The 18974-nt window shown below is 49.7% G+C and overlaps 1 protein-coding gene across 6 annotated transcripts in view; it reads left to right on the forward strand.

Annotated features, from left to right (window-relative positions):
- The window catches only part of DHX35 (DEAH-box helicase 35), a 95005-nt gene extending 79310 nt beyond the window's left edge, over nt 1-15695 (forward strand). For 3 of the 6 annotated variants that reach the window (XM_021921058.2, XM_031656775.1, XM_021921060.2), the window contains one exon: nt 8761-8971. In XM_021921058.2, coding sequence (XP_021776750.2) covers nt 8761-8814 — 54 coding nt within the window. In that variant the 3' untranslated portion in view covers nt 8815-8971. Of the gene's footprint in view, nt 1-8760; nt 8972-15528 lie in introns of those variants that run through there. The other 3 variants (XR_002515135.2, XM_021921059.2, XR_002515136.2) reach the window with 2 other exon arrangements.
- The last annotated feature ends 3279 nt before the right edge of the window (nt 15696-18974 follow it).

The following is an 18974-nucleotide window of genomic DNA, read 5'->3' on the forward strand; positions in this document are numbered from 1 at the left end:
TGCTGAGCATTTCATGTGGGCCATGAACTTGGAGAGCTGCTTAGTGCCTCAGCTCCATGCTCCCATCTCCACTGTTTTGTCCTGGTGTCAGCACAGCCTGCTACCAGTGCTGCTCCAGTTTCATGGGCCAGGCCCTGCCATTCAGTCCTGGACTGTCCCCAGCACCCCAGCCCTGCCCTCAGCTCTGTTTTCCAGGGACTTGCTGGAACAGGGTGTTTCCTTGCTTGCCCTCAGCTCTGTTTTGCAGGGCCCGGCGCTGACAGCGTGTGGCTGACACATCTAGTCTGAGCAAGGACGTCTGCTGCTGACCAGACAGAGCGTTGGGTGGCTGGGGGAGGGAAGCTTAGGCCAAGGGGCCTAAGTCTGGAAAACCATGAGACTCCATCCTGGAGCCACAAGCCTGGATGTCTGGCAGTGAGGCCGGGGAAGCTGTAAGTTGTAAAAGCCCCATCTCGGGTGGTTCTGATGAAGTGGTGGGCTTGGGAATCCTGGGGACAGGAGTTGAAGATGTGAAGACATGCAGCCCAGTGGACAGGTAGCCCCCGCCGGGGAGATCAGAGCGTCCGGTCTGAGTGAAAGCTGATAAATTGTTTCTTCATAAGTGTGCTTAGACCCCAGCCCAATCCCCCTTATGTGTTTCCCCAGAACACAGATCTGCGGGCTTGGGATTCGACCCCAGGCAGGTTGTGGCAGCAGGCATCAATGTCAGCCCACTGTGAATTTTCCTGAGTCCTGCAAAAATGAGTAATCTGTAGTAATGAGCATTTTATAAAGCTTAAGTTTATTCTCTATAAAAGACCATCCTTTAGTGTTTTTTAGTTATTTATTTATTTATTTTGAGTCAGAGTCTTGCTCTGTCACCCGGTCTAGAGTGCAATGACATGATCTTGGCTCACTGCAACCTCCACCTCCCGGGTTCAAGTGATTCTCCTGCCTCAGTCTCCCGAGTAGCTGGGATTACAAGCACCTGCCACCACACCCAGCTAATTTTTGTATTTTTAGTGGAGACGGGGTTTCACTGTGTTGTCCAGGCTGGTCTCAAACTCTGACCTCAAGTGATCCGCCCGCCTTAGCCTCCCAAAGTGCTGGGATTACAGGCGTGAGCCACCGTACCCGGCCATCCTTTAGTCTTCTTGGTGCTAAGATGCTTTTAGGAAATGATGGTGATAGTAGATGGTGGTTTTATTTTTTAATGTTTTCTTTGGAATCAACAGTTGTTCGTCTGTCACCCAATTAAAAACCAATTCAAAATGATGAAACAAAAACTGATGTAATCCTCAAGTCTGGGAACTACTGGGTTGTGGCTGAGTGGGCCAGGCAGGGCATCTGGCAGCATCAGCACCAAGATCATCATTCTGGGAAGTGGATCTGAACTGCCAAGCACCCACCTGGGTTTCAAGTGAACTTTGGCAGTGCTGGGGGACATTTCTATCCCCTGGAAGAGTTCGAGTTGGCAGGTCTCAGCCCCATATCCCTTCTTCACCTCAAGATAAGATCAGATACTTTCCGCTCTGCAATGATTCATCTGGATTTTCTCCTCAGCCTTCTAATTTGTGATGAAATAGGATGATGGAACTCTGGATTTCTTGTCAGTTAAATCTGTTTTTTTTTTTTTTTTCTTCTTTTTTTCTGAGTCATTGGAACTGGAAATAGCCAATCAAATAATTGTACCAACAGCTGGCTACTGTGGATGAGCAGGTGGAGTTTGCGTGGCAGGCGGTCTGGAGAGGGCTTGTCCCTGGGTCCTCACAGTCATTGCTCCCTCCAGCAAGCAAGGATGACGTCTCTGGTGAATCCTGGCGATGTTCCCTTTTGTACTCTTGGGTGGCATTGGACTTGCTGGAACAGGGTGTCTCCTTGCCTGCTTAAGTGTGGCCAAAGAGATTCCCAGTGCAGCGTTCCCCCAGGCCCTCTGGCACACATGGCCACCACTCCCACTTGTGGGCTCTCCTGAAGGCAATGAGCAGGCTAGGGAGGCTGGGAGGTTCACAAGGGAGAAGTGGCGCAGGTACAGGATTTAATACCCCAGGATCTCCGTAGCCAGGTGAACACCCAGCCCATGGCTTCTTGACCATGGCCTCATCAGTGGCTCCAAGTACGAATGTCCTAGCTGGGCTCTTTGCTGGCCTCAGCCTGATGGGCGGACCCATATAGGACCCAAAGGTCACCTGAGATCCTTCCTGCGTCCCCACCACTGCCATGAGCCTCTGCATCGCCCCAGACCCCAGGAGAGCAGGAGCTGGCTGATAAGGCCTTACCAGCTCACCCTCAGGCTGTTTATTTTAGCCTCTTTCTCTTGGTGACTTTTCTTCCCTGCAGTTTAGGCTTGTTCTGTTTTCAGGTGCGGTCTTCAGTTTGCCTGGTGTCTGCTGTCCCTGTGTGTTTTCTTTGCTGTTCTTTGTTTTTCCTCATGGGTGTGCCTTGCCCCTTTAACCTCCACCTCTCTGACCTCTGCATTATTTTCCTTTTTGCCGTGAAGTTTTAAAAAGAATGCAGTTATGTTGATTTTTAATGTTCTTTAAAAGTATTTTTTCCTCGACATTTATGTTAACATCTTGGTCTTTTTTAATGCTCTGCTTGTTTAACTTATAGTTTGGACATTTAGGTACAAAAAATCTTATTTAGTTTCGTTGTTGTGGTTCTATGAATATTTTCTTCTGCGATCTTCTTTTGTTTCTTTTTGTTTTGTTTTGATACAGAATCTAGCTCTGTCACCCAGGCTGGAGTGCAGTGGTGCAATATGGGCTCACTGCCGCCTCGGCCTCCTGGGCTCAAGTGATCCTCCCACCTCAGCTTCCCTGGTAGCTGGGACCACAGGCGTGCGCCACCATGCCTGGCTGATTTTTGTATTTTTGTAAAGACGGGGTTTCTTGGTGTTGCACAGGTTGGTCTCGAACTCCTGAGCTCTAGTGATCCACCCACCTCGGCCACCCAAAGAGCTGGGATTACAGGTGTGAGCCACTATGTCTGGCCTTTTCTGTGATTTTCATCTTCCACTTTAGTGTATTAGTTTAAAACTCAACAGTTGACTTCCCATTTTACTTTACTTCCTTTGCCCCCCTTTTTTTCCTTTCTTTTTTTTTTTTTTTTTTGAGACAGAGTCTTGCTCTGTCACCCAGGCTGGAGTGCAGTGGTGTGATCTCGGCTCACTGCAAGCTCTGCCTCCCAGGTTCACACCATTCTCCTGCCTCAGCCTCCTGAGTAGCTGGGACTACAGGCACCCACCACTGTGCCCAGCTGATTTTTTGTATTTTTTAGTAGAGACGGGGTTTCATCGTGGTCTCAATCTCCTGACCTCGTGATCCGCCCGCCTCGGCCTCCCAAAGTGCTGGGATTACAGGCGTGAGCCACCGCGCCCGGCCTCTTCATTTCTTATTATGCTTAATTTGCTTTAGTGGTTGGCAGAAGGCCTACATGTAGGTGTGGGAGCTGGGGGAAGGTATTTCAAACAAAGGATTAAATGTCAAGAATGCACAAGGAGCTCCTATAAATCACCAGTGAAAAGACAAACCCAGCAGAAAAAAAATGGGCAAAGGGAATGGAAAGCAGTGTGTAGAGGCAGACCCAAAACTCTACCAAGCCACCGAAGAGATATTCAGAGTTAGTCATCAGAAAAACACACGCCAAAGCAACAATTAGACATCACTCTGCACCCATGAGATACCGACAAACTGGAAAGGTGGTGGATGGAGATGCGGCAGCCTCTGTGCACAGCTGGTGTGGCAGTCCTGGAGAGCCACCTGGGACTACTTACCCAATAAAGTGTGTTCCTGCCCCACAGCCCAGAAACTCTGCTTCTGGGGGTGTGTTCCCAACAAAATTCTCACCCGGGTCCTTAGGAGACACATGTAAGGATGCTTACTGGTGTGATGGATGGGGTGGGGACTAATGTCCATCCCTGGGAGGTGTGCAGGGACAACGTATTGGATAACATTGTGGATAAGTACAGAGCAGGTTCATAGAACACAGACCTGAGAAATAGCTGAGTGGAAGAATTAAGAAACTGCTGTAATCCCAGCACTTTGGGAGGCCGAGGCGGGCAGATCACAAGGTCAAGAGGTTGAGACCATTCTGGTCAACATGGTGAAACCCCGTCCCTACTAAAAATACAAAAATTAGCTGGGCTTGGTGGTGTGCACCTGTAGTCCCAGCTACTGGGGAAGCTGAGTCAGGAGAATCATTTGAATCTGGGAGGCTGAGGTTGCAGTCAGCCAAGATTGTGCCACTGCACTCCAGCCTGGTAACAGAGCTAGAGTCTGTCTCAAAAAAAAAAAAAAAAGAAAGAAAGAAAGAAACTGATGTGATAGTCCTGTTCACGGAGACTAAAACTACATGCACACAAAACCAATACGACTGCAAATATATGTACAAATAAGATGTGCATTGGAAGCGTTGCCTGTGGGGTTGGGGGTAGGAAACAAGGATTGGCAATAAAAGAAAATGTAAAATGAAATAAAACAAGATGGGGAGAATAAGTGTTCATCTGGAAGAGATGTGGATTTTAGGACACATAGCCCTTCTTGTCTAAGGTTTTAGACCTGCTCACCAGTGGCCCCGGGAGTCAGGAGGTTGTAGAGTTGGCTTCAGGAGCCTGCCTCCCACCTCCAAGCTCATATCCTGGCATTTCTACCCTGGATGGAGTGAGTCGGCCAGCAACATGAGACATTTTGATGCTTGCTTTCCCTATCACAGCGCATTTTTACTCATACATGATCTCCTTGAGACACCCTTTTAACTCATGTTTATTCTACATGCCCCACGGTACAGTTAATTTTCACCGGCAGTCTGAAAGCCAGCAACAGCCACAGAGCTTGTCTAATCACCAAGGAGTCAAAGGCATGCAGCCCTGCGGCCCCTTTCTGTAGAGGCGAAGGAACTCACTGGAGAAGCCCTCCCCAGTTTATGATTAAATAGGCTGCTAAAATGGATGGTAGCTTATGGGATTTATCTGGGCAGAGCGCCTTCATACTTCCAAGGCAGGAACCGGTAGGACAGACGGCATCATTTAAGTCCTTCCTGCTGATCAGTATCCTTAGGATGGAATTTATGCTCTCAGTCCATAGGGACTCTTGTTCCCTCCACTTCAGCACTTGGCCCTGTGCTTCTGAGCCTTTGGCCTTCAGGAGGTGAAAGAGAACTGGGTACGCCAAGGCTTTAAAGATCCTTTGATGAGCTTTTGCCATCTGAGGAACATGTAGACTTCAGCTGTGTTTGCTACACCCAGATGTGGCTCCCTCCTCTCTCGGGCTTGCTGATCATTTAGAACCAGTTTAATTAGCACTGGTATATGGTTTTCCAAAGATTGCCTGGTAGGAGGCAGAAATCTGGGCCAGGTTAGTGAGGCAGTATGCAAACTAGAAGAGGCCACCAGGGAACTTGTTCAATGTAAGTCTTACTCCAAGCTTTCCATTGCTTGGAGAAGGGTGTTCTAAATCGCCCTCGGTCTTCCCGACTTCAGTTGCAGACTCAGAAGGAGGGCAGATTCTGGGGCGATTTCCTGATCCAGTGGTGATGGGGTCGTGGGAACTCAGCTTCTAGGGAGACAGGGTAGGTTTCCTGTCCCCAGATTAATAAACCAAGGTCACTTCTCCTGAACTGTGATGATGCCTGACCCTGTTCTTAGTGGGCATAGATGGAGTTAAATTTTTTTTTTTTTTTTTAAGAGGTGGGGTCTCACTATGTTACCCAGGCTGGTCTCAAACTCCTGGACTCAAGCGATCTTCCCGCCTCAGCCTCCCAAAGTGCTGGGATTACAGGCATGAGAGTTAAATTTTCACATGGGATTTTTGCCAATTTGATTAGTCTGTTGCCCCAGCCAGGATCAGGATAAAAGGGCTTTGCATCCTCACAGCCTCTCTTGATTGATCTTGTTCATGCACAGAAGGAATTCGGACAACCTTTGGGTATGTGGATAACCCTTACAGGCCACAGGACCCAGATTAGTGACGCCACAACTAGGCATCACCTGAGTAGGGAGGACAGGAGCTCCAAGTCAGAAGACCAATTAAAAAACGACCATCTTTAATGGTATAATTTACATATAATAAATGCACTCATTTAATTGGGTAGTCAATACATTTTGACAAATCAGTACACCACAGTGACCACCAAAATACCATCTCATTTCATCCAGTTTCTTCTGTCCATGGCCCATTGCCTCGGCTGTCCACTATTTCTTTCACTATATACATTTCACCTTTTCTAAATTTCCACATGGGGTCCATTAGTTCCTTCCCCTCCATTCTTTCAGCCACCCTTAATTTTCTTTAACTCCAGTGTCCACCCTGTTCCTTCGTGTCTCCTTTCTTCAAACACCTTCCTTCCTTCCTTCCTCTTCCTTCCTTCCTTCCTTCCTTCCTTCCTTCCTCCCTCCCTCCCTCCTCCCTCCCTCCCTCCTTCCTCCCTCCCTCCCTCCGTCCTCCTCCTTCTTTCCCTCCTTCCCTTCCGCCTGCCTGCCTGCCTCCCTGCCTCCCTCCCTCCCTCCCTTCCTTCTTCACCCTCCCTCCTCTCCCTCCTCCCGCCCTCCTGCCTGCCTCCTTCCCTCCCTCCCTCCCTCCCTCCCTCCCTCCCTCCTGTCCTTCCATGTGCACAGGTGCTACAGTGAGCTGCATTGTAAAATTCCAGAAAGGAGCTGGGTGAGGGTTTGCTCAGGAAACAGGAGCCTCTGATCCCTCCATGTGTGTCTCAGAGGGCACCTGCTGCCCCTCCCTCCATGCCCATCCCAGCCTCCCTGGTGCCATGGTGTGCAGGTCCCCGAATCTCCTTCAAAGAGGACTCCTTTTATTTAAGGGAGATAGGAAGTCACCCCTGGAAAGAACCAGATGTGGTGATGAGGGCCCCACCCTCAAGACAGGCAGAGGCCAGAGGTGACCAGGATCTGAGCAGAGGGGAGGACCATGTCAGGAGGTGGGGGTGCACAGAGACCCGGAGTGGGGCCCACCTGGCCCTGGGGCTCGGGACACTGGAGTTTTCAGGGGGAGCAGTGAGTGGAAGGCCCGTGGAGCTGCTGGACACCAGGTGAGTGTTGGCATCAGGACACACTGCTCAGAACCACCCAGGAACAATCTGATGGACACCTTCGTGCCCTTCACAACACAATTCACTGACACGGGACACACCCAGAAGCACTTGCAAATCAAGAGACCACTGCACACACAGCACAGTCCCTGCTTCCCTGGAGTTCACGTGCTAAAACATGACCCACATCCAGGCTGCAGCCCATCCTTAGCCAGGGATGCGGAGGGTCCTGAGTCTGGTCCTGTTGAGTCCTGAGTCCTCCGAACTAGCCCTGCCAAGCTGCCCAGCATCTGAGGCAGCAGAGCTGTGCTGTGCTGCCCTCTGCTGGCCACATGGAGGCAGTGAGTCCCCACACTGCTGTCCACAACTGGCAATGAGCTCAGGGGAGGTGGACCGTGTTTCTGGTCCTTTGCTTCTGACAACCTGGCAGAGCAGATGTGGAAGGGCAGAGCACTATAAGAACTCTTCTCCCAGTGTCTTGATCTCCCCATTATTCCCTGTGTGTCCTTCACTTCCCCTCCCTTCCCTATAAGTGTCTGGATTTAAGAAATGACAGTTGAGGCAAATCATGTTGCTTTTTCAGCTATCTCTTGCAGTGTCCCCTTTCCATGGCCTCATCCTCTCATGGCCCCCAGCTGTTGCAGCTGGTTCAGGGAGGTCTCTCTTGGCCACCTTTCATCCAGTGGGGATGGAGGGACCAGTGCCATTTCCGGAGGGAGCACCTGAGTTTGGAGGTGAAACATAGGCAATACCTTATCCAGGTGACGCCTTCCCTAGGCCACAAAACCATAGTTTCTAGATGGAGCTGGGCATGGTGACTCATGCCTATAATCCTAGCACTTTGGAAGGTTGAGGCCAGAGGATGGCTTGAGGCCAGGAGTTTGAGATCAGCCTGGGCAACATAGGCCCTGTCTATACAAAAAATAATAATTTAAAAAATTAGCCGGGTGTGGTATGTGTGTCTCTAGTCCTAGCTACTCATGAGGTTGAGGCGGGAAGGTCACTTGAGCCCAGGAGTTTGAGGCTGCAGTGAGCTGTGATTGGTTGTACCACTGCATGTCAGCCTGATCAACACAGCGAGACCCTGTCTTTAAAAAAAAAAAATAGATGGACTGGTGCCGTGCCTTCCCCCTCCCCATAGATTCTTTGACATGCCTCCTATGCAGAGGTGGGGTCTATGTCCCTCTCATTAATCTGGCCAGGCTGCTGGTTGTTTTGACCCAGGGTTGTGTGAAGTGATGTGCTGTGACTTCTGAGGCTGGGTCATGAAAGGCCATGCAGCTGCTGCCTGGCTTGCTGGGACACTGCCACTGGAGCAAGCCAGCTACCTGATACCAGGATGCTGGAGAGGCCACTCATGGGCTCTGGTCCATGATGCCATCTCAGAAGTGGGTCCTCTGGCCCAGCTCTTCCAGGGCCCAGCCTTCTGGATCACTGTCAGCTGAGGCCCAGACATGCAGGAGCATAGACAAGCCATCCCTCCTGTGCGCTGTCCCAATTCCTGACCTGGCTTCTGGAGCTTGATTTGGAGACAGAGCCCACCTTGACAATGCTGTTTCCCTGGGAGAATGGGCCTCCTCTTGGCTGGCTTGCCAGGATTTCTGGGGGCCTCCTTCTCCTGATTCCTAGGGGGTTGGTGGCTCTGAGCTGGGCAGCTCCGCATTCTCTCAATTTCATTCTGTCTGATCCATGTTTGTGTTACTTACTTTTTAAGGTTTTTTTTTTTTTTTTTCTCTTACATAGAATCTCGCTTTGTTGCCCAGGCTGGAGTGCAGTGGGGATCATGGCTCACTGTAACCTTCAACTCCTGGGCCCAGGGGATTGTCCAGCCTCGGCCTCCCAGAGTCCATGTTCGTTTTAATATGAAAGCAGCGTTTTATGCGACAACCAGGAACTCTGAAGGGTTTTCACGTGGATGAGCCACACACCGGGATTTGGAATTGCGGGAAGTGTCCAGCGAGTAGGATAGGAGGAATGTTGGGGGTGGGACTGGACCAGAAGGGAGGCTGGGACGTCGTCGAGAACGAGGTTGCAGGGACGCTGCGGTGGGAGAAGAATTCCCAGCCTGTTCGTCCTCCGCAAGGAGTGACTGAGGCTCAAAAAGCCACGGTCTTGCCCAAAACGGATGCAGCGGGCGCAGGCAGGGTCCACACCCCGAAGCTTGCCGATGCCCTCGGCGGCGGCCCGTCCTGCAGAGCCGCGTTCCCTGCGCCCAACAAGGCCGGACCCCCACCGGCATTCCTGGAACCGGGTGTCCCGCGCGTCCCCAGCGCGGGCCGACACGGCGAGACCTCCGGGTCGGCGTTGCACACGGCGGCCGGCAGGCGGCGCTGGAGCCCCGCGTTTGCGCAGCCAGGACGCCCTTGCGCTGCTCCGGGTCCTGTTGGCGCCCAGGGAGGGGGTGAGTGCAGGGAGGAAGGGTCAGACCCGTGTCTTGCCCGGTGCGAGCTCACTGCCTGCCCACCGGGCACTCCCCCAGCAGCTCGGTCCCGGCCTGAACGCCTCGGAGTGAAAAGAGCCCCCGCACCTCCCGTGACGGTGTCTCCTTCTCTGTCCACGTTGCAAAAAGCTGTACTGTACCCACCACGTCTTTAAATCTTGACCACTTCACCAAGAAAGGCATGAACCTCTCCATTTTACAGGCCCAGTTCATGATAACAAAAAGCAACGACAAAAATCAAATAACACCAGCAAACCTTTATGGAGTTCTAATAATTGACCTGGCTTGCCGGGGTCCTTCAGAGTGGAGTTGGGGTGGGTGCAGGAGAGGGGTCAAAAGCCAGCCCTCAGGAGGGGGCCACCCGCGCAGCCCCCTCTCCACCATCAGGGCTCTTGCAGACCCGAGGGCCTACCAGGAGGAGCAGATGGGCCATGGTAAATCTGAGGGGCCACTGGGATGCCCAGACTGTCCCAGGTCACTCCATTTCTGCATTTTTGTTCATTGCAGACATTCCTCCTGCAGGCTTAAGTGGCCAGAGTACCTGGGGAGTGGCCCTGGGAACAGGAGGCCGGGCACCTACCAAGGAGCCTTGCCCCAGGGCATGGTGCTTGCAGCTACAGCTTGATCCCAGAGCTGTGCCCATCTGTGCTAAGACCATGAGGCCACAGTCTCAAGGCCTGGCCCCATCTCATTGCAGGTGCTGGTCCATTGGAGACCAGCCAGTGAGCAGCCCCTGGTCTGGAAGCAGGCCTGGCACAAGGCAATGTGGCATAGTGGTAAAGGGCTTGGCCTGTGGAATGGCAGTGCCTGGGTTCAAGTCCTGCTGCCACCACTCACCAACTGTATGACCTTGGCATGACCCTTAGCTTTCTACCTCAATTTCCTCATCTGTACAATACAGATAGTAATAGTTTATTTTTGTGTGTTTTATGATGCTTTGACATCTTGGAGTCTGATGAACCCAGGGAGGGACTGCCCCTAGGGAGGCTAGCTAATTCTTACAGTGAACAACTTGCCGGCAAGTTTGCCTTTTTTTTTTTTTTTTTTTTTTGATGGAGTCTTGGTCTGTTGCCCAGGCTGGAATGCAATGGCACGATCTTGGCTCACTGCAACTTCCGCCTTCCGGGTTCAAGTGATTCTCCTGCCTCAGCCTCCCAAGTAGCTAGGATTATAGGCACCCACCATCATGCCCGGCTAATTTTTGTATTTTTAGTGGAGACAAGGTTTCACCATGTTGGCCAGGCTGGTCTTGAACTCCTGATCTCAGGTGGTCCGCCTGTCTTGGCGTCCCAAAGTGCTGAGATTACAGACATGAGCCACCGTGCCTGGCCTACAAACTTGCCTTTCATATGCACACCAACCTGTCCAAAGCCCATATCCCCTAACATCCCCTTTATAAAACCCTCATACACCAGGCCAATATTCCCCCTGCCCTAAATCACTCCAGGGCCACGTACCAGATAATTAGGAATGACCACTATAGCCTGGACTGTAAACTAAGATGATTAAAACTAGCCAATCTTAATTTAAACCTCCAACCTTGCCTCACCTGTTCTTTCCCCATGAAAGCCACAATAAAGGCTTTTGTCCGTGCTTTTCCCTTGTTCATTCTGCCTCCTGACCCAACCTGGCACTTCCCCAGGTGGCCCTGAATGGTGTCCCCTCCTCTTGGAAACTGTAAGTAATACAATCTTCCTTTCAGGCAGATGACTCTGTGTCTATCGTCCTCCCATACCTGATTATAACAAAATCATCCCGGGTACATTTTTAAACAACCATCTAAGATTGTTGCAGGGATCAAATGACTTAACTTTTCTAAAGTGCTTACAACGATGCCTGATACATGGTAAGGCTAATCGAGGAGTAGCTATTGTTACATCTCCTCCTCCAGCCTCTTCCTTCTTTGCACCAACTGCCTCCCTCTGAGCAATTTTGAGGGAGGTGTATCTCGAGGTGCAGCCAATCCCAGCTGCTAGGGCCAAGGTCAGTCAGGTGCTCCTTTCCCTTGGCCACGGCTTTGAACACTCTAAGCTGACAGTGAGTGCGAGGGGAGGGGGCTGCTTGGAGCTGGCAGAGGGGATCTCACCTTTGTGCCATTTGGGTAAAGGGACTATGTCCCTAATCAGGGGCAACCTCCCCAAATCTGCACCCCCAAATCCTCTCCCCAGCTTGACTGGAGAAATCACTGTCACTCCCAATGATGGTACCTCCAAATCATAGCAATGTACTGAGTGCTCACATGAACCAGGCCCGGTGCTAGCATCTTCTACCAGCAGTTTTCAAACTTTTTGGCTTGAGGAACCCTTTACACTCTAAGAATGATCAAGGCTCTCAAAGCTCTTGTTCATATGAGTTGTATCTATCACTAATGATCATTTTAGGAGTCAAAACAGAAATTTTAATAATATTTCTTTATAATTTATTTAAAATAGCAATAATACACTACATGTGAGCATAAATAATATATTCCTGTGAAAAATGACTATATTTCACAACACACAAAATGTAAGGAGAAGGAAGTGTGGCTTTGTTTTATATTTTTGCAGATCTCTATAATGTCAGTCTTAATAGAAGAGAGTTCGATTTTTGTATCTGCTTCTGCAAGTTTTTGAGACATCACATGTCACGTATCCCCTGTAATATTCCGCTGGGAGTTTTAAAAAGCTTTCATTGAGAGCAAAAAACCTCCACAAATAACATCTTAGTATTACTGTCAACATTATTCTGACTTTTATGAACCACCTGAAAAGGTCTCAGAAACCCCAGGGGTACCCGCAATACAGTGTGGAAACTGCTGCCTGATAAACATGATGGGTAGGTTCCAATATTGCCCCAGTTTTACATATGAGGAAACTGAGGCACAAGGAGATAAAGTGACTTGTCCAAGGTCATGCAGCCGGGCATCAAAGTCAGCTGGGGAGTCACTGGGAAAAGACCTTGATTTTGGTGTCCTGGGTGCCAGCACTGAGCCCTGAAAGAGAGGGTAGGAACTGGGCACAGACAAAGCGGGAAGGGCAGGTTGGGCCATGAGTCGGGGAGCCGGGTGTGCAGTGAGGGGCGGGGGTGGGAGGGGCTCGGAGAATCAGTTAGTCACCAAGTGGTCCCGGTGACAGGGCTGGAGATGGCAGCTGGCGGCAGATGTAGCCTCGGGCTGGAAAATCAATAGGTGATCAGCGGTCCAGGGGCGAGCTGTTCATCAGGTGCGGCAGAGGGGCAGGGGCAGGGGCGGGGGGGCCAGGAGGAAATATCACTGACCCCCGGCAGGATTGATCAAACAGCCAGACACCCAAGGCCAAACTCACTAATAAAGTGAGACGTTCAGCTCAGCCCGGCGGCTGCTGCTGAAGGTCTTAAAAAAACCGCTTACTGGGGAGTTCTTGATAAACTGTCTTTGTTTCTTGAGGCAAGTGGGAGGGAGGACAGACTGTGGGGAGGCCTGGCTTGGCTGCTGTTTGGCCTGGGACTCATGGTTTGCCCCAGGTCTGGACCACAGAGCCCTGGTGCTTGTATGGCATGTGTGCCTACACTACAGCACATGCCATTTACACAGGGCGTGTGCACACACATATGTGCACACTATATCACACACATTCAAATGTGCCTGCACATGTCTTTGCATGCCCGTGCACATGCTGCAACCTACATTTGCTTATGGCATTTGTGCACACATATGCATGTGCTACAGCACACGTGTACAAATATGCCTTGCATGTGTGCATATACATGTGTGTACTGCATCACATGGCATTTACACATGCATATGCTATGGCACACATGTGGGCACATCTGTGCCTTGCATGTGTGCATATATGTGCATGTGCCATAGCACACAGAATCGGCCTTTGAGGGGTGGGCTTGTGTGCTTGGGGGTTAAACTCTTTCTTCATTGTTTCACTGATATCACCACTTTCTCTGCCTATAGGCGCCTAAAGGCGCCACATTTGTAATGACAGTCATGATTATTACGGAGTGGGGAGGCAGAAAAGTGGGGACCGGAAAACTGTATCTGAAAGGCTAAGCTGCGCAACAGAGAGAGGCAGGTGTGAACAGGAAGGAGGGAGAGGAAAAGTGAAGGGCTGGCATGGTAAGAGCTAAAGAGCGTTTGGACTGGGAGTTGAGGGAGAGAAAATGGCAGGATTCGGGGGTGGCTGGGTAGCTGTTGGGGGAGAAAATTAGAGAATAAAGGATGTGCAAATATAATTTTTATTTTTGTTTATTTGTTTTTTTTGAGACGGAGTCTCGTTCTGTTCCCCAGGCTGGAGTGTAGTGGCATGATCTCAGCTCACTGCAACCTTCGCCTCCTGAGTTCAAGCAATTCTCCTGTCTCAGCCTCCAGAGTAGCTGGGACTACAGTCTCATGCTGCCACACCCCGCTAATTTTTATATTTTTAGTAGAGATAGGGTTTCACCATATTGGTCAGGCTGGTCTTGAACTCCTGACCTCAGATGATCCACCCACCTCGATCTCCCAAAGTGCTGGCATTACAGGCATGAGCCACCACGCCCGGCTGCAAATAGAATTTTAAGAACTGTGTTGGGTAATGACATCCTTTGACATTCTTTCAGGAATCCAAGTAAAGACTAGAATCACTCCCGGTCACTTTCTGATTGTTGGACTGTGTTTTGTTAAATGTGCTACCATATTAGACTGGGCTTGTGCATACACTGAATTTATTTTGATTTAATAGTTACGCCATTCACATTGAGAATGAAATTTTATTGGAATGCTTTTGCAGATGAGAGGTTTTATTAAGAGCTTTTCCATGTGTCATATACTAACTCAAAGGTATGGATACTACTTTATTTCCATTTTTTGGATGAATTCATTGGAGCTCAGAGGCTTAATCACTGGCTTATGTCAGGTGGCTTACAGGAGGTGGAACTGGGATTTGAACCCAGCCCTCTGACTCCAGAGCCCAGACTGCCTCGGCCATTATTCCAGAGCACAGTGGGGAAGCTAGGGGGTCAGACCGGTAGACCAATGGAGGAACATTTACCATCCCTGTATCTTGCCCCAAGATAGGTAAGTAGAGCCCTGAGGAGAGGGGCAGAGCATTTGGCTTGCACACCATTCAGACCCTTCACCCACCAGCAGTTACAGTCCATCTAGCCCCAAGATCCCTCCTCCCAGATCCCCCGGCTGGGCATCATCTTCCCTCTTGATTGCTGAAGGGCGCATGGATGCATCGGAAGGGGCTGGGAGGATCTACCAGGCTCTGACTTCAGGGTGTGTAGACCTTAAATCCCCAAAGCTTTTCGATTTTGTAAAAGCACAGAACAGAGTCTTTGAGAATGATCAAGGATCGAAACTATGGGAAAAATATAAAACTATATTTTCTTAAAATATGGTCATTGGACCACCTGCACCGGAATCACTGGAGAGATATAAAAATGGAGATTCCTGGGTCCCTCCCAGATCTACTGAACCAGAATCTCTGAGTCTAGGAGCCAAGGGATCTGCATTTAAAAAACTGTCTTGAGTAATTCTTCTGCACATTCTAATCTGATCCTTTGTATTTGCTGTTCCCTCCACCTGGCATGCTCTCCCTGCAGATCTCTCTTTGGCTCCCACTTTCACTCCTTTAGATCTCTGTTCAAATATCCTTTCCTCAGAGGGGTCTTTCCTGCTATCTTACCTAAAATAATATCCCTTGCATTCTCAATACTCTTGCTCTGCTTTATTATGTTATTATTTTTAGCTGCATGGATGCTAACTATATATATATAAAAATAAGTAATATATAGTGTACAATATAGATAACAATACATGATACAGCCATTTAATCCATATCAGCCTTATCAATGTGCTTATTTGCTCCTTTTGGTCTGCTCCCCGAGAGGCGAAACTCTCAGAGGGCAGGGCTGGCCTCCCTTGCTCAGGGTTGTACCCTCAGTGACCTGTATTGGGTCTAGGAGAGGTTGATATGGGGGAGGGGATAATGCATGCAAAGTGCCCAAGGCTTAGTGGGTGCTCAACATAATGACTGTATCCTAAGCATGGTGTATACTATGAAAACCAGAAGCTGTAAACTTCTTGTTCTGGTAGTAATTCCCTACTCCTCCGCCCTCAGGACCAATGAAACTGTTATGAGAGTGACCAAGAAGAAACATCTTCTCTTGTCCTCTTCAATGTCTGAATTCTGCATCCAGCGTGTTGTCTTCGACGTCTCTGCCATTTACTTCCCTCGCCTTCTTCCTTAAGGAAGAGCAGCAGTGATAATCCTAGCAACTGGCCAGGTACGGTGGCTCATGCCTGTCATCACCGCACTTTGGGAACCTGAGGCGGGAGGATCACTTGAGCTCAGAAGTTTGAGGCTGCAGTGAGCTATGATCACGTTGCTGCACTCCAGCCTGGATGACAGAGCGAGACCCTGTCTCAACAAAAAACAAAAAGCTCAGAAACTGTAGGCACTGGTAGACATGCTAATTTCACATCTTAAGTTGACTCCTTAACTCTTTCTGTTGTGCTGGCTCTCAGTCAATTTTGGGGAAATCTCTCCGGGAGGGGGCACTCAGGTCCAAGGCTGGCAAAGGACCAATCGAGTTCCTCCTCTGGAGGACTGGGTGACACAGACACTCACGTCACTGTGTTTGCCCTGAAGGTGGACGGCAGCTGGGTTCCAAAGATGCTGGGGTACAGATCCCCTCTGCTCTTGGTGAAAGGCTGGGGAGGTCTGGCCCAGGTGGAGCCCCCAGGCTGGGACCTTTGGACCAGAACAGCTTCATTTGTGTACCCAGTGAACCTTAAGGATTTTATCACATTCTCTGTTTGCCATAACATGAAGAAGATTGGGAAGCATTGGTGTAGGTGTAGGGGTGAAGGCAGTTACATTGGGCCATGAGGCCGTCTGTGCTTTGTTTGCTGGTCTTGGACCAGCCTCTATTTGTGAGTAGGAGCTTGCCTGGGCCTCTGTTTCTTCAATCAGTAGCACCGTAACCAGGACACTACAGCAGCTATAGCCCAGGAAGGGGCTATGGGTCTTGAAAGGGCAGAGGCAGTGGGGTGGGGACAATACAGGGAGTCTGAACTGGGAAGGGCTTTGCTCAGAGGAATCTGAAGCCTAAGGTGAGACGAGATTATTCGAGAGCTCGGAGCATTGGTATATGAGTTGGGTATGATTGTCCCCATGTTTCAGACAAGGAAACCGAGGCTCAGAGTAGCAGAAAACCTCACCACAGTCCATGGCAGAACTAAGTGGGCCTGAGTGCTGTCTTTTCTTAATGCTGCTCCTCGTAGTTCAAGGAAATTTGATAAAGATTGTTTTGAAACTTCAGCTGGCTCTTGGCAAGTGTTTGTGTGACATTTTGGTGGAAGAGATGGAGGTATGTCTGCTGGTATTTGGGGCAATTAGGTGCATCATATCAGTACCAATGGGAATACAGCAGCCTTGACATTTCATCATCTGAGGAATGGCAGAAGGACCGAGACCATTCTGTCGGAAGAATAAAAAACGTAGGGGGTGCATTGAGTTGAATGATGTTGCCCCAAAAGATATGTCCACTGAGAACTTGTGAATGTAGCTTTTTTTTTTTTTTTTTTTTTTTTTTTAAAAAGGAATGGCCAGGCACGGTGGCTCAAACCTGTAATCCCAGCACTTTGGGAAGCCAAGGCAGGCAGATATCCTGAGGTCAGGAGTTTGAGACCAGCCTGGCCAACATGGTGAAACCCCATCTCTACTAAAAATACAAAAATTAGCCAGGCTTGGTGGTACACACTTGTAATCCCGGCTACTTGGGAGGCTGAGGCAGGAGAATTGCTTAAACCTGGGAGATGGAGGTTGCAGTGAGCTGAGATTGTGCCATTGCACTCCAGCCTGGGTGGCAGGGTGAAACTCCGTCTCAAATTAAAAAAAAAAAGAAAAGAAAGAAAAAGATAAAAGGAGTTCTTGCAGATGCAATTAAGCTAAGGATCTTAAGATGAGATCATTTGGGATTATCTGGGTGAGTCCTAAACACAGAAGAGGAAAAGACATAGACACAGGAGAAGCTACTGTGGAAGCAGAGGCAGAGACTGGAGAGGTGCAGCTGCAAGCCGCGAAAGCCAGAGACTGCAGGTGGCTGCAGGAGCTCAGAGACAGGCATGGGACAGGTTCTTTCTCAGACCCTCCAGAAGGAACCAACTCTGCCCACACCTCTATTTTGGATGGCTCTCCTTCTCAGAACTGTGTGAGAAGGAGAAATGTCTGTTGTTTGACACCACCAAGCTTGTGGCCATTTGGTACAGCAGCCCTGGGGAACTCATACTAGGGGGTAGGATGCTGTCTTCGAAGAAACGAGAGTTGTCATGTGGAAGAGGGACCCTACTCACTCTGTGTCCCTGGAAGAATGTGGGCTTTCCTCTGAGCTTCTAGGTCCTTAGGAAAAGGGCTTTGTATGGTCAGGGGGTTCAGGGATGGAGTGGGCTATGCTGCGGAGGTGTGAGCACCCCATCACTGATATGCCACCAGGGAGTTTCAGCTGGCATCTGTTGTGTAGTTGAACTTGACCATTTGTGAGTCTCCCTCCAGCCCTGAGAATCTATGCACTGGTGCAAAGAAAGAGGTAAATGTTTAGAGAGGTGACAGAGGACTTAGAGCTGATGTCCAGGATGCTGTCCAGGGGCCTGAGAGATGGTGACAATGGTTGGTGGGGATATGGGTCTGTTGGAGAAGAGGAGGAAGAGGAAGACAGCCTGACTGCCAGGAAGGCAGAGGTATCTTTGGGGCTCTAGGGGCCCCAGCATCTGGGTTCTGCCCTCAGTGAGCCTTGCAGGCCACCCCACCACACCCCTTCCCTGCTTTCTTCTGATAGAGTCGTTTCCATTTGGATATTGCCTTGAACATGATGTTCACAACGCCAAAGGAAACAACATCCCTCAATAAGCCACACTATTTTCCCAGCCAAGAACTTGCTGTTCCAAATTCATTAAAATTGCTGTGGTATTCTTTTCCCATTTCTGTGCCAAGAGCCGTTGTGGACAGAATTCATAATACCATGGAGTGGTGGATGTAACCGATTGTGCAGTCAGAAAGAAGTGAACTTATTTTATTTTATTTTTAATAAAGGCGTACCTTTCAGGTTGGCACCAAATGTGGGTGTGGGTGTGGGGAAGTGGCACACTGATGTGTTTATTAAGGGAGCACAAATTGGTCCAACCGTGATATATATCAACTTGGAAATGACATAAGACGCAAAATGTGCATTGTGGTTTTGAGTTTGTTAGTCTCTAAAATTCAGGTGGGTGGCTGGGTGCAATGGCTCATGCCTGTAATCCCAGCACTTTGGGAGGCTGAGGTGGGCAGGTCACCTGAGGACAGGAGTTCAAGACCAGCCTGGCCAATATGGTGAAACCCCGTCTCTACAAAAAAAAAAAAAAAAAAAAAAAAAATTAGCTGGATATGGTGACACAGGTTGTAATCCCAGCTGCTCAGGAGGCTGAGGCAGGAGAATCACTTGAACCCGGGAGTCAGAGGTTGCAGTGAGCCGAGATGGCGCCACTGCACTCCAGGCTAGGTGACAGAGCAAGACTCTGTCTCAA

Source organism: Papio anubis, chromosome 16 (assembly GCF_008728515.1).
Source record: "Papio anubis isolate 15944 chromosome 16, Panubis1.0, whole genome shotgun sequence".
NCBI classification, from domain to species: domain Eukaryota; kingdom Metazoa; phylum Chordata; class Mammalia; order Primates; family Cercopithecidae; genus Papio; species Papio anubis.